This window comes from Bidens hawaiensis, unplaced genomic scaffold (genome assembly GCF_021521415.1).
Source record: "Bidens hawaiensis isolate Kalapana, Puna unplaced genomic scaffold, B.hawaiensis_p1.1 tig00035895_1, whole genome shotgun sequence".
Classification (NCBI taxonomy): Eukaryota; Viridiplantae; Streptophyta; class Magnoliopsida; order Asterales; family Asteraceae; genus Bidens; species Bidens hawaiensis.
This window is the reverse complement of record NW_027496242.1, coordinates 104055-117248: the sequence shown is the minus strand read 5'-3', so window position 1 is coordinate 117248 and position 13194 is coordinate 104055. Positions and strand designations below refer to the sequence as shown.

At 41.5% G+C, this 13194-nt stretch overlaps 1 protein-coding gene across 1 annotated transcript; it reads right to left on the bottom strand.

The window, feature by feature from the left end:
- Positions 1–1516: 1516 nt before the first annotated feature.
- Positions 1517–2841, bottom strand: LOC143587813 (autophagy-related protein 8C-like). The gene is made up of 5 exons (XM_077068994.1): positions 2803–2841; positions 2211–2266; positions 2074–2126; positions 1863–1981; positions 1517–1759 (listed from the first exon to the last, which is right to left on the bottom strand). Exons 1-5 carry the CDS (start codon positions 2837–2839, stop codon positions 1665–1667), a joined length of 360 nt encoding a protein of 119 aa, XP_076925109.1. The 5' UTR covers positions 2840–2841; the 3' UTR covers positions 1517–1664.
- Positions 2842–13194: the final 10353 nt, after the last annotated feature.

The following is a 13194-nucleotide window of genomic DNA, read 5'->3' as shown; positions in this document are numbered from 1 at the left end:
AACCGGTCATCAATTTGGTTTCACGGTCGGTTTTCTTTCTTTTTTTTTTTTACTTTCACTCGGCTGGTTGGTTTCAAAATTTTCAAACCGTAGCTAACGGTTTGGTTCACGGCTTATGCTGAAAACCGGCCATATGAAATCAAACCAAACTTAAATGTTGTTTGCATTTTAATCTCTTTTATTATTTAGTATTTGACAAGTTTTGTTATATATATCAGATACAGTTAAGATATAATTGAACAAATTCTTTTTTAATACAAGTAAACATGACTACTCAACTTTAAATTAACCTAATTCCAATAGGATTTTTTATAATCTGCGTTCTTGTTATAATTTTACATCATAGGTGTTTCATTAATCTTTACCATTTACGTTGCTAAAATTATCATTTTTCCTATTTTGTTATATATAAGAGAGTTGGTAGCGATTCGTTATCAATTTTCAATGATTCAATTTTGGTTTGAACGACAAAAATCGATACTAATGGTTGAGCTCCCAAGTTTAACTTACAAACCATCGAAAACAGGCATCGAGCACCCCTACGTAACTTATTAATTTTTTAAAAATTGGAAAAATTATAACAATAGCATACTCAAATTAAAGAGAATAAAATTCTCGATTTTATGGTACACTTTTTTTACAAAAATATTAGCATACGAAAAAATTATAGTTGTTTAAAAATCGTGGTGGGAAGTTAGTTTAAGATTAAAATTAAAAACATAATATCGTTAAAGATGGGGGGCAAACTTGTAAGTTTGGTAAATTATGTTTAAAAGACAAATTTATTTCTTTTTACATATGTGCTTTATGCATTAACATTTGTAAAACTTTTAAAAAAGTGTCTTAATTTACCCTTGTCTCGTGTATTAAATATAGTATAGAAAAGTTTCTTAAATGAAATTATGCCTTGTTAATTCATAAGGATCAAAATAAATAAAAATAGACCCTTTTATAGAGTTTATATTAGATTTTAGTATTAAATTGATTAATTTTAAAAGCCAGTTATTATAACTGGTATTTCAGTTAGGTTATTAATTGAATCGGTTTCTTAAGTCATAATCGGTTTCATAAATCAGGTTATTACACATGTTAAAACCGGTGGCCTATAACTTGCTAATGAAATTACTGCCTTTCACCAAGTACCAGCAACCACTTCTGGTGTTAAAAGACAACCAAAAATTCCTAATTTCCCAAAATCCATGTGGTGGCAAATAACAGCTTTATGTCTGTTAACAAGAGGTCCACAGAGATCCAAGACCAAAACCTGTTCAGATTTCGTCGATACAGTGCAAAAAAATCTACTAAACCCGATAACACGACCTGGCCACGAGTTGAACTCAATCATCCACCCTGAATAACATGCTAGTTAAGATCAGCTATATGTGATCGAAGCTAGAACCAGCTCGTACGGTTTACACATTACACACTCCTAATCAAACCATACAAATATCAACTAACTTGTTGCTTTTGCCAATACGATACCAAAGTGAAACGTATACCGCAAAAACCAAAATATGAAAAGCAAAGACAAACTTTTAAGCTTGCATACTGTCAAAGCGTCACACAAATACGTGAAACCAAACAAAGTGAGCATCATTGATAAAGAATGTACACATGCATAAACCATATACACATAATAGATTATCTTCGTATCCCAAACAGCTTCAGTGCAACCCAAATGTGTTTTCACCACTGTATGTCATGTATAAGAAACCATCTTCATCTTTGTTTTCCTCATAAATTGCAGACATCATTGCAGCTAACAACATTAAAATGCCAATTAGTTTATCACAAACCTACTTATGAGTAACCCAACCCGCTTCAACCCACCTATTTTACCACCCTAAAAATTTCATACTAACCAGTAGGTGGAAGAATGTTCTTAACAAAGATGAAGATAGCCTTTTCAGCACTGAACTTAATCCTCTTTCTGACCACGTAAACAAACTGTCCAACAGTGAGATCAGCAGGTACCAGATATCTGCAGCCACCATTCAAAAATTACAGAATTTACAAGTCTAAAGTCAATATCATCAACAAGAAAATTGCAACTCATAAAAAAAAGTTACAATCTTTTTCTTGTCAATGTCTGGTACGTCACTTCTTTCAGCTTTCTCAACAATAACCTGTAAAAAAACAAAACCAAGAATATGATACAAATGCATGAATTAGAAAAAAAGCGAGAGAGAGAAAACTATCAAGTTTAATACCGGAATTCTATCGGGATATTTCTCCCTGATGCGAGCAGCTTCAGCTTGGCGCCTCTCTGAATGATTTAAGTTCAAACAAATTATAAGCTGTAACATTCAATCCAATTGTCTAGTGTAGAATACCATCAACATAAATGAATTCAAACTACAAAATTTACGTCAAAGACATAGTGTGAAATAATTAATATTGCTCCTACTGTATATATTTATTCACACAGAGATATTAGAGCAAGTTTAATACAGAAACAATTTTAAATAGAGAACCACTATCTACTGTGCATAATATAACTACAACTAAACATATTTTACAAAATTGGTACCAGCAGTGGCATCTGTTCTTCATGTTTTTGGTTACTCGTACCGAATTAAAAAGAAAAACGGCATGATATTCGGCATATGGCTTCACTTGTTATTGGTTATTACTTTATTAGTATCAGTTCGGCATCAGTAGTTCAGTACGATACCAATTTCAGACTTAGATATAACAGTTAACATGAGCTCAAACAATCACCAATGTGAAGGCTAATACAAAACAACATAATAAACAACTAGCAATTAAATAATACTAGACGTGATTTAAAATACGCTTTACCAAGAGGATGTTCCAGTTTGAAGGAGCTTTTGGCCATGGCGATCAACTGCAAAACAACGATCGATGAGCAGATTGAATTAGGGTTTTTGATCAAATCGCTTAAAACCGATTGAAAATTGAACAACAAAATTCGATAAGATCATACCAAAAGAAAAACTTAATTGAGAATTGATTGGTTGAGTCGGTGCCGATAATTTGTTGTTTATATATTAGGGCAAGGGGTAAAAGAAAAGAAAAAGAGAAAGTGTATAATACGCCGACGTTTCCTGTGTATGGGGGCCTGCCTTCATGGGCTCAAACTTGTAGCGTAAGTTATTATAATAATGTCTTATTCATGGGCTCTTCTCGTCCAATAGGCCTTATATTTGCGACTTGCAAGGTTTTCAAATTTGGACCTATAATATTAAAACTAGTTCCATCTAGGCCTGTAAACGAACCGAACGTTTGGGAACTATTCGTGAACTGTTCGGCGGGAAGTTCGTTTATTTAATAAATGAACGAACATGAACAAAAATTTGTGTTCGTTTAATTAAACGAACGAACATGAACACATGTTCCGTTCGTTCATTTACGTTCATGAACGTTCGCTTATGTTCGTTTATGTATTAATAGAAAATAATTAAATATTATCTGGATAGGTCATCTGATTAAAGGTTTTATATTTGTTAATTTGTGTTCATTTAAGTGTTTTATTTAAGTTCGTTTATATTTGTGTTCATTTACATTTGTTCATACATGTTCATCTATCTTTGTTCAGCTATGTTCGTTTAGATTTTAAACAAATAAACACAAATGTCTATTTTTAAATAAACGAACATGAACATAAATATTTGTTCGATTAAGTGCCCATGTTCTTTTAAAGTTAAATGAACGAACATGCCCTTGTTCATGTTCATTTGATTCGTTTCCTAGCTTTTATTATTCACATTGATGAATACATCGGTCTCAATCTCTAGACTCTACCGATTTTATTTGTGCTCGTGAACCGTTCGTGAACACATTGATTTCCTTAAAGAACGAACATGAACATAAAATCTCATTCGGTTAGTGTTCGTGAACACATTATTTTCTTAACGAACGAACATGAACAAGGCCTTGTTCGTGTTCGTTCTGTTCGTTTACAGCCCTAGACTTCCATCATTATAAATGACGTAATACCAACAAAAAAAAACTTTCATGTCATCTGATAAGAGCTGACAACACATGTACAACTTTTAGGATCTGAGTTTAAATGGTGATCACCTAACCCATTTCAACCCTAACCTGTTTCGACACATTACACGTTCGACCCAACCCATCTGCAAACCCTATTTTGCAAACCCAACCCATTGAATACATTCTATTCTATCTTACTACTCAAATGGGAATTTTGGTTATTTCATACAAGTTTAACTAAAAAAAAAAAGTTACTAAAGTTAGAGTTAAATTCCAAACTTGTTACAAAATCTAAACTTGTAACTTTAAAAACTTGGTAACCAATGATGTGACTTGCGAGGGTGGGAAAAGTTGCCTACAAGCTTGACCTGCCGCCCGCGCTCAGCAATGTGCATCCAACTTTCCATGTATCCAATCTCAAGAAATGTTTAGCTGACGAGAACCTCCACATACCACTTGATGAAGTTCAAGTTGATGAGTCTATGCATTTCGTTGAGAAGCCTGTTGAGATTATGGATCGCGAGGTAAAGCAAACCAAGCGCAGTCGCATCCCTATTGTTAAAGTTCGTTGGCAGTCCAAGCGCGGAGCCGAGTTCACTTGGGAAAGGGAAGATCAAATGAAGATCAAGTACCTGCACCTTTTCTTTGCGCAACCTACTTCGAGATAAATTTCGGGACGAAATTTCTTAAAGTAGGGGAGACTGTGACAACTGCCCAATCCGACCCGACCCAGGTACCCGTTTTCGAATCCGATTCTTTCTTTTATGATTTAAAATTTGATTATTAATCTTTGTAAATTTAACATTAAATAAATCATATATATATTTTTTTAAAATTACTTACTAATAATAATATTTCCTTTCCGCCGTCCCGCCTCTTTCTCTCTCTTGTCGCCGTCCCGCCTCTTTGCTTAACCCTTGAGCCTGAAACCCCTTTTCTCTTAACTCTTTGCTTGTCCTTTGGTTCTTCCCGCCTAAGGATGTCTGCGCAGCTCCACGCGCCAGACTCCTTACAAGGAAGCCTGCGTGATGACCAGCTGTTCCTGCAGTACGCGAGGCGAACTGTTCCCTCAGCGCGCTAAGAATGGTAGTTCTTCCCGCGACGCGCTAAGGATTTGTAGTTCTTCCCGCGACGCGCTAAGGATTGTTGTTCTTCCCGCGGCGCGCTAAGAATTGTAGTTCTTCCCGCGGCGCGCTAAGGATTGTTCTCTGTCTGCCTTCGCCCTCGCGAGCGCGCTCGAATCTTCTCGCGCTAGACCTTAAGTCTTTTCTTCTGTTTAGGTCAGCCTGTATCTTTTGATATCTTATCTTTTGTTTGAGCACTGTAGGTCAGTTCCGACATATGTCCGAAAAGCCACTTTCGGCGCAGCATGCGCACCAATCCTATTGGTTGACAGAAAAAGTGACTGACATAATCTTTTGAAATCTTCTTTTGCATGTCTTGAACAGTGTTTTATCTGACACCTCCCATGCTTTGACCTGTATCCTGTCAGCTTTTCCCCATCCCCTGCAGCTGCCGGCATATCTTTTGATATCTTTTGCTTTTGTTTTCTTGTGCTTTTTAATATCTTTTGCTTGATTTGATGAGATCTTTTCCCCTTTTTAAGGGATTGTGTTCCCTAGGGTTTTCCTATAAATAAAACTATTTTCTTGTTTATTAACACTACACACACTACACTTAAACTTTCCCCAAATCTCTCTCCCTTTGCTCTCTGCCGAAGATCGCCGCTCCTCTCTTTGCCTTCGTCTTCTCTTCTGTTCTGCCCAGAATCTCGGTAAATATAAATATATATTTTAATTTGTTTAACTAACAAAAATCGATACTTACTGCATATATTCAAGACATGAAAACCAATCGTTAAACCAATAAACTTTTATTTATAGGATAACTTGTGCTTGTTTGAAAGTCGGTTCTTGCATTATCTTTCAACACACCTTTTTCAGGTGAGTAATCTCGTACTTAATCCCCTTTTATTTTTAACGTTTTGGGATGTTCATGTGTTCGTACAACTTGAGTCTTAAACTTGTTTATGAACTTTATGTGCGCAAAACCCCATGTGTTATGGACGTTTACTTGGCTGTTTATTTGTATGTGTGAATCATTAACCGCTTTGACGGCTTATTCCGAAGTTTTCATGGATCCATTAGATGAACACGGGAGATCTATCGTTTACGGTTTTCTTGTTTTGTTTACACATGCACGTATGATTTATCGTTTTTGTGCTCAATTGGGAGCACGGATTGAACTATGAGCTATGATCTAAGGCTTGATCACAATCTGATTACACCCTATGTTAAACCCCAGTTAAGCACATGTTGCGCGCAGTGTTTATTATTATCTATTTATATCTATTAAACTTGATTTCTCACCGACACGCAAGTGTTGACGTTTTATTTTAACACATGTTCAGGTTTGCTGTAGCTGCTTTTGGGAATCTCAAGGACACGTAGGATGTTTTCTTTTTCTTTGGACCTAGATTAAAATGTAACAAGACAAATTATGTTATTTGAATATTTTAAGTTATGATATGATTTATGTTACCTTACGATTCATGTTCTGCGCGTGCGCAATGATAATGTATTTATTAAATATTGACACCCAAATAGTGTCACGAGTAATGAAACAATATGTGGCGCCCCGATGTATAATCCGCCATCGGTCGGGGTGTTACAGGCCAAATCAAAGGACCATTTGTGTAGTTAACTCATGCTTTTTTTTTCTTTCTTTCTAAAAATGTCCATGAAGAATGAACTAAAGCGAGCCCATGAAAGATGGATAAATCAAATAAGTTGGTTTAAGAAAGATTCAATAGTGAAGAGGTATGTACCCGCCTCAACACCGAGCGAGGCGGGTCAACCCACAAGATATAGACAAGAGGCTTGAAATCAAGACATTATGAAGGCACAAAGCCAAAACCTATGCGCATGGCGCATATCACATATGCTCACGCATATCACACATGCTCATGCATCACATGCTCAGGCATCACATGCTCAGGCATCACATATGCTCACGCATCACATATGCTCACGCATCACATATGCTCACGCATATCACATCTGCGCGTGGCGCATCCGCGCGTGGCGCATATCACATGCTTGTGCATATCACATCTGCGCATGAAACATCTGCGCGTGAGAATAAAGAGAAGACCTCGCGCATCCTCAGGATAGGCGCATATCACACATGCACATAATCAACCTCGTCCTTATCCAAATCAGGATTAGGGCAACCTTGATTGTGCACGTCAGACAACCTTCCAGAAGGTATCTTTTTAAGGAATAAGAATATGCTGATGTTGACAGCTGCCAATGAAAGGTGGACAACTCAGCAAAACCCATGTGCTACCACGTGATTGTAACCAATGAAAAAGCACTAGGTGTCCCTGAAGGACACGTGGCGCAAAGCAATTGGAGGAGGCCAACAAGGCCCTAACTGGGTCTAAGCCCAATCAGTGGAAACCCTAGCACTATAAATACCACATCAACTCCACAAGGAAGAAGATACAATCACACCCAATTACACAGTATTCAGCTATATTAAGCAATACACTCCAATTTCCTTACTCTCATATATTATTATCTTCTCCTACAAATTCTTATTCTCACACTGGAGGGTTACCCCAAAGAGGACCCCTCTGTCCCTTTATGAGGGGTAAGTTTACGGTGCTGTTCATTTTGTAGGTGGAAGAATCCAGATTCCAGAGAACCATCGGTGAGAAAGCATAATCACACCCGAGGAAAGTAGATCGTCTACCAGTGAGTCGATCCACGTTTCTTCATTGGCGCCATCCACTGTTACAACGGCAACAAGATCTCATCAGATCTCTAAAAAAAAACAAATAATCACCATGGTTTCTGGCGTTCGTAACGTTGATCAAGTTCTGGAGGATATTGAACGTGAGGATGTTAATGAGGGACAGCAGTTTCTGAGGGTGCCGCGTGATTCTACGCGCACCACCAGTAACCGTCCCTTCATCACAACTCCTCATGGCCAGACTGAAACTCCTCCAGACGATCTCACGTTACAAAATCTTACCGGCGCGAAACAAAAGGGACCAATGGGTCCAGAAGATGAAACCAATGATCCCAAAGAATGGCTCATAAACGAGCAACGGCGTCTAATGGACAAGTACAATGAGCTGGTCAAACAAAAAACACAAAGGCAAGCGTTTGATAAGCAAACCGTTCATGGAACAAGAAGGGGGCGCGCGCCGGAAGAGGGTCACTCTGTTCACACTGAACACGCTGAGTTTAGTGATGAAGAAGTGCACAGCGTCAGGAGGACGCGAGATACTCATGCAGGAGGCTCACAGCCCCGCGCGCAAATGAACATGGCGCCTGGAGCCAGAGCCGATCTGGATCTGCACACACCATACAGCCCACCAGTGAGAGGGCAAGTAGATGTAACCACACCGTACAGGCCAGCCATCTTGGTGAAACATTCAAAATTCACTGAGCGCATTGCGAAGGCCCCCATTCAGCACAAAACCAAGATGCCAAGTGGTTTGGGCAAATATGACGGCACAACAGATCCAGACGATTTCTTACAAGGTTTTTACAACACTGGAAACCTAGAAAGCTGGACGATGCCAACATGGTGTCACATGTTTGCTCGCTGCCTCACGGGCGCGGCGCGTGTCTGGTTTGAAAGCTTGCCGACTGGGCAAATCGATGGGTTCGAGGAACTATTGGAAAAGTTCCAAGCTCACTTCGTACAACAGCGCAGACACACGCGCGACCCTGATGACATCATGCACTGCGTGCGCAGGAATGATGAAACGATTGAAGACTACATAACTCGTTTCAATCAGGAGTCTCTGGCAATCGGAGGTATCACTGAGCAACTATTGCGCGTGGCGTTTATACAAGGCGCGCGCAGTGATCAACTCCGCCGAGCACTCGTAAGCAGAGATGGCATGCCAACCACTTGGGCCAAGCTAATGGAAGCATCGCGAGTCTTCGCGAGAAATGAAAAACAGATTGCCCAGGATAGAGCGAGAGAAAGAGGGCATCAAGCAGAGGCCCCGCGCGGCAACGAAAGAAGGGGCAAACAGAACACTGTATGGTCCAGGTTGCAACCAACCAGTATTTCTCCCGCAGAAAAGCAGGCGCAACCAAGCTCACCTCAGCCCCAAAAAGACATCCGTAATCGCGGAGAAGGTGATAAGAGGGAAGGCGGCAGAGATCCTAACAGACCTCTGCCAAGAATATGGACTCCCCTCACTTAAACGCCTTCACAAGTGTTGAGCACTGAGAATGTCCAGTTCAAAAGCCCCAAGCCACTACACTACAAGGGACCATCAAACAGTGGCAAGTACTGCGAGTTTCACAAGTCCACGGGACACAACACTGATGCATGCCATCACTTGAAGGATGCAATTGAAAAAGATGTGAAATCAGGCAAGCTGGCTCACCTGGTGAAAAACCCAAGACCAGAAAGTGAACAACCAGAAGGAGCCTCTGCCAGCAAAAAGTTCAAAAGAATCTGTGTAGCCGAGGGAGGAAGGCAAGGGCAAACATCAAGAAAGAGAAGCGCGCAAATCCAAGGAGATTGGCGCGAGCAACAAGTAATCTTCCCAAGAATCAGGGGAGGCCCTTCTATCAGCAGTCCTCTTGTCATCACTACACACATCGCTCATTACGAAGTGTCAAAAGTCCTGGTGGACACTGGCAGCGAATCAGACATCATGTATGAGCAATGTTTCAGAAAACTGGATCCGGCAGACCAAGCAAGGCTTGAAATTGTGAATGCACCAATCTCTGGTGTTTCAAATGAAATCATTCATCCCCTAGGTCAAATACAATTTGAGCTAACTATGGGGGATGAGAAACACAAGCGAGCCGAAGTTGTCAACTTCTTGGTCTTGCCCACCACTTCTTGCCACAATATGATCTTGGGTAGAGGAACGATTGCCCAATTTAACGCCATACCGTCGCCAGCGCACGGCGCGTTGGGGTTCCCAACACCAACAGGTGTAACTTTTGTATACCGAGATCATTTGTGTGCAGTGACAAATACTCCGCAGGAAGGGAGAATGAAAATTCCAATGGTAGACAACGCGCCAGAGGAATGGATTCTCAACCCAAAATTCCCGGAGCAGAAAATCACAATTGGCGCAACGATATCAGACGACACGAGGTTGAGAATGAAAAGATTGCTCACAGCATATATGTCGGTCTTCGCGTGGCAACACTCTGATATGACTGGGGTTCCGCGAGACCTGGCACAACATTCTCTCAACACGTTCAAGTCTGTAGAGCCAATTGCTCAAAAGAAGAGAGTCATGGGGGATGAGAAAGCGAGGGCCATGAATGAGCAGGTTGAGGATCTACTGCGCGCAAACATCATCCGCCCGATACGATACCAGACATGGGTAGCTAATCCTGTGATGGTAAAGAAAAGTAACGGGTCGTGGAGGATGTGCATTGACTTCAAGGACCTCAACAAAGCATGCCCAAAAGATTGTTACCCCCTCCCAAACATCGACGCAAAGGTGGACTCCGTGGCGCCATTCAAGCTCAAATGTTTCCTGGATGCCTACAAGGGCTATCACCAGATTCAAATGGCACCACAAGACGAGGACAAGACTGCCTTCAGAACCGACAAGGGTGTTTTTTGTTACACAAAAATGCCCTTTGGTTTGAAGAATGCGGGCGCCACCTATCAAAGACTTATGGATGCCGTTTTCAGCGAGCAAATTGGAAGAAACCTAGAAGTCTATGTGGATGATTTGGTGATCAAAAGCAGGGAGGAAAAACAAATGCTCAAAGACATCGAAGAAACCCTTGGGCGCCTAAAGGAAGTTAACATGAAGCTCAATCCGAGCAAATGCACTTTCGGCGTACAAGAGGGAAAATTTCTAGGTGTAATGGTCACAAAGGATGGTTTCAAGGTGAACCCAGAAAAGGTGGAGGCCATCCTTGACATGCCCTCGCCATCCACCATGAAAGAAGTCCAGAAGCTGAATGGTAGATTGGTATCAATCAACAGGTTCCTAGCGAACCATGCAAGCAAATCTACCCCATTTGTCAACACATTGAGGAATTGCTTAAAGAAAAGCCAATTCAAATGGACTCCTGAGGCCGAGCAAGCTTTCAGTGAGATAAAAGAATGTTTGATAAATCTGCCCGCGCTCACAGCTCCACTTCCTGGTGAAACTTTGACATTGTACCTATCAGCAGGAGAGCGCGCCATCGGCGCAGTATTGTTGGTGGATCGCAAGGGAATCCAAACGCCAATATACTATGTGAGTCGGGTGCTGACAGATCCTGAGACGTGCTACTCCATCATGGAAAAGTTAGTTTTGTCACTAACACATGCGTCGCGCAAGCTTCATAGATATTTCAATGGTCATCCCATTGAAGTACTGACTGGTTACAACATCCAGCAAGTCTTGCGGCGCCCCGCGCTCTCGGGAAGGCTAACAAAATAGGCGATGGAATTAGGAGAGCACACGATCGCCTATAAGCCCCGTCCAGCAATAAAGGGACAAGTATTAGCTGATTTCATCGCAGAAATTCCCGAGGGAAAAATTGAAGAGGCTCAGCGCGAGGCAGACCCTCCGCGAGCCAATGATGAAGAAAATGTTTGGAGATTGTTCACTGACGGAGCTTCAAACAACGAAGGGTCCGGCGCAGGCCTAAAACTGGTGGATCCAGAGAATCATGAATATACTTACGCCATCAGGTTGGACTTCAAGAGCACCAACAATGAGGCTGAGTATGAAGCTCTGCTGGCTGGCCTGCGCATCGCGCACAAATTCGGAGTTAAAAAACTAGAGGCCCATGTTGATTCATACTTGGTAGCAGCACAGGTCAATGGCCTTTATGATGCCAAGGAGAACACCATGCCTCTATATCTAGAGCAGGCGAAAAAGCTCATCGAGCAATTTGACTGCTTCAGAATCATTCATATTCCGCGCAGTGAAAACAAATCTGCTGACGCGCTGAGTAAGATGGCATCAACCAGTTTCCATCACTTTGGCAAAGATGTCAGGGTAGAAGTAATGAGCAACCCGTCGGTGGTAGCGAAGTCTGTCCTTGTAACTCATACAACCCCTTCATCATGGATAACTCCAATAATGGAATTCTTGAAGGAGGGAAAGGTACCGGACGATCGCGCACAGGCGAGGAAGATAAGACAAGTCGCAGAACTATGAACTCCTTGATGGCACATTATATCGACGCTCTTATCTTGGGCCGCTCATGAAATGCCTAGATGCTGAGGAAGCAAGCTATGTGATCAGAGAGATACATGAAGGAATCTGTGGAATACACACTGGCCCGCGCATGGTGGTTGCCAAGGCAATGAGCGCAGGTTACTATTGGCCAGGCATGTACTTGAACGCTCTGAAAGAGATCCAAAAATGCAAAGCATGTCAGAGCTATGCGCCAAACACCATGCGGCCCAAGAACAACTTGATTCCAGTGACCTCCGCATGGCCTTTCCACAAATGGGCAATCGACATTGTGGGTCCCCTTCCGCAAGCGCAAGGGCGAGTAAAATTTTTGGTAGTGGCAGTAGACTATTTCACAAAATGGGTTGAAGCCAAGCCACTAGCAAAAATCACAGCCGAAGCGATGAAGCAGTTTATCTGGAGCCACATCATATGCCGTTTTGGCTTGCCCATGGAAATTGTGAGCGATAATGGCAAGCAATTCACTGACAAGAAGATATCCAGCTGGCTCAAGGAATTGCGCATCACCCAAATTTTCACTTCAGTTTATCACACTCAGGGGAATGGACAAGTGGAACGCGCGAACCAAAGCTTGCTGAATGGGCTGAAGAAAAGGTTAGAGGGAGAATCCCATTCTTGGGTCGAAGAGCTACCTAATGTCCTGTGGGCACACAGGACATTAAGCAAAACCAGCAATGGCGAATCCCCGTTCAGCCTAACCTATGGAACGGAGGTAATGATTCCAGCAGAAATTGGATGCCCATCCCATAGAGTGCTCATGATGAGCAAGATTGATAACGAGCGCGAAAGAAGGTTGGATCTCAACTTACTTGAAGGACGCAGAGAGGCGGCTATCATCAGTGAAGCCAAATACAAGAAAAAACTGGAAAAATATTACAACCAGCGCGTGAAAGAATGCCACTTCAAGAAAAATGATTTTGTCCTTCGAAACAATGAAGCTAGCCGCGCGATACCCCCGGGAAAAATGTCCCCCAATTGGGAGGGACCTTATCAAGTCTTGGAAGAATTGGGAAAAGGCGCATATGCCTTAAAAGATT

Bases quoted from the DNA above. Each gene is read 5' to 3' on its own strand.
- LOC143587813 (XM_077068994.1), bottom strand. From the start codon at position 2,839: ATGGCCAAAAGCTCCTTCAAACTGGAACATCCTCTTG. The intron at 2,127-2,210 runs GTATTAAACTTG...GTTTTTTTACAG, and splicing joins AATATCCCGATAGAATTCCG to GTTATTGTTGAGAAAGCTGA. The intron at 1,760-1,862 runs GTTAGTATGAAA...TAATGTTGTTAG, and splicing joins GAACATTCTTCCACCTACTG to CTGCAATGATGTCTGCAATT.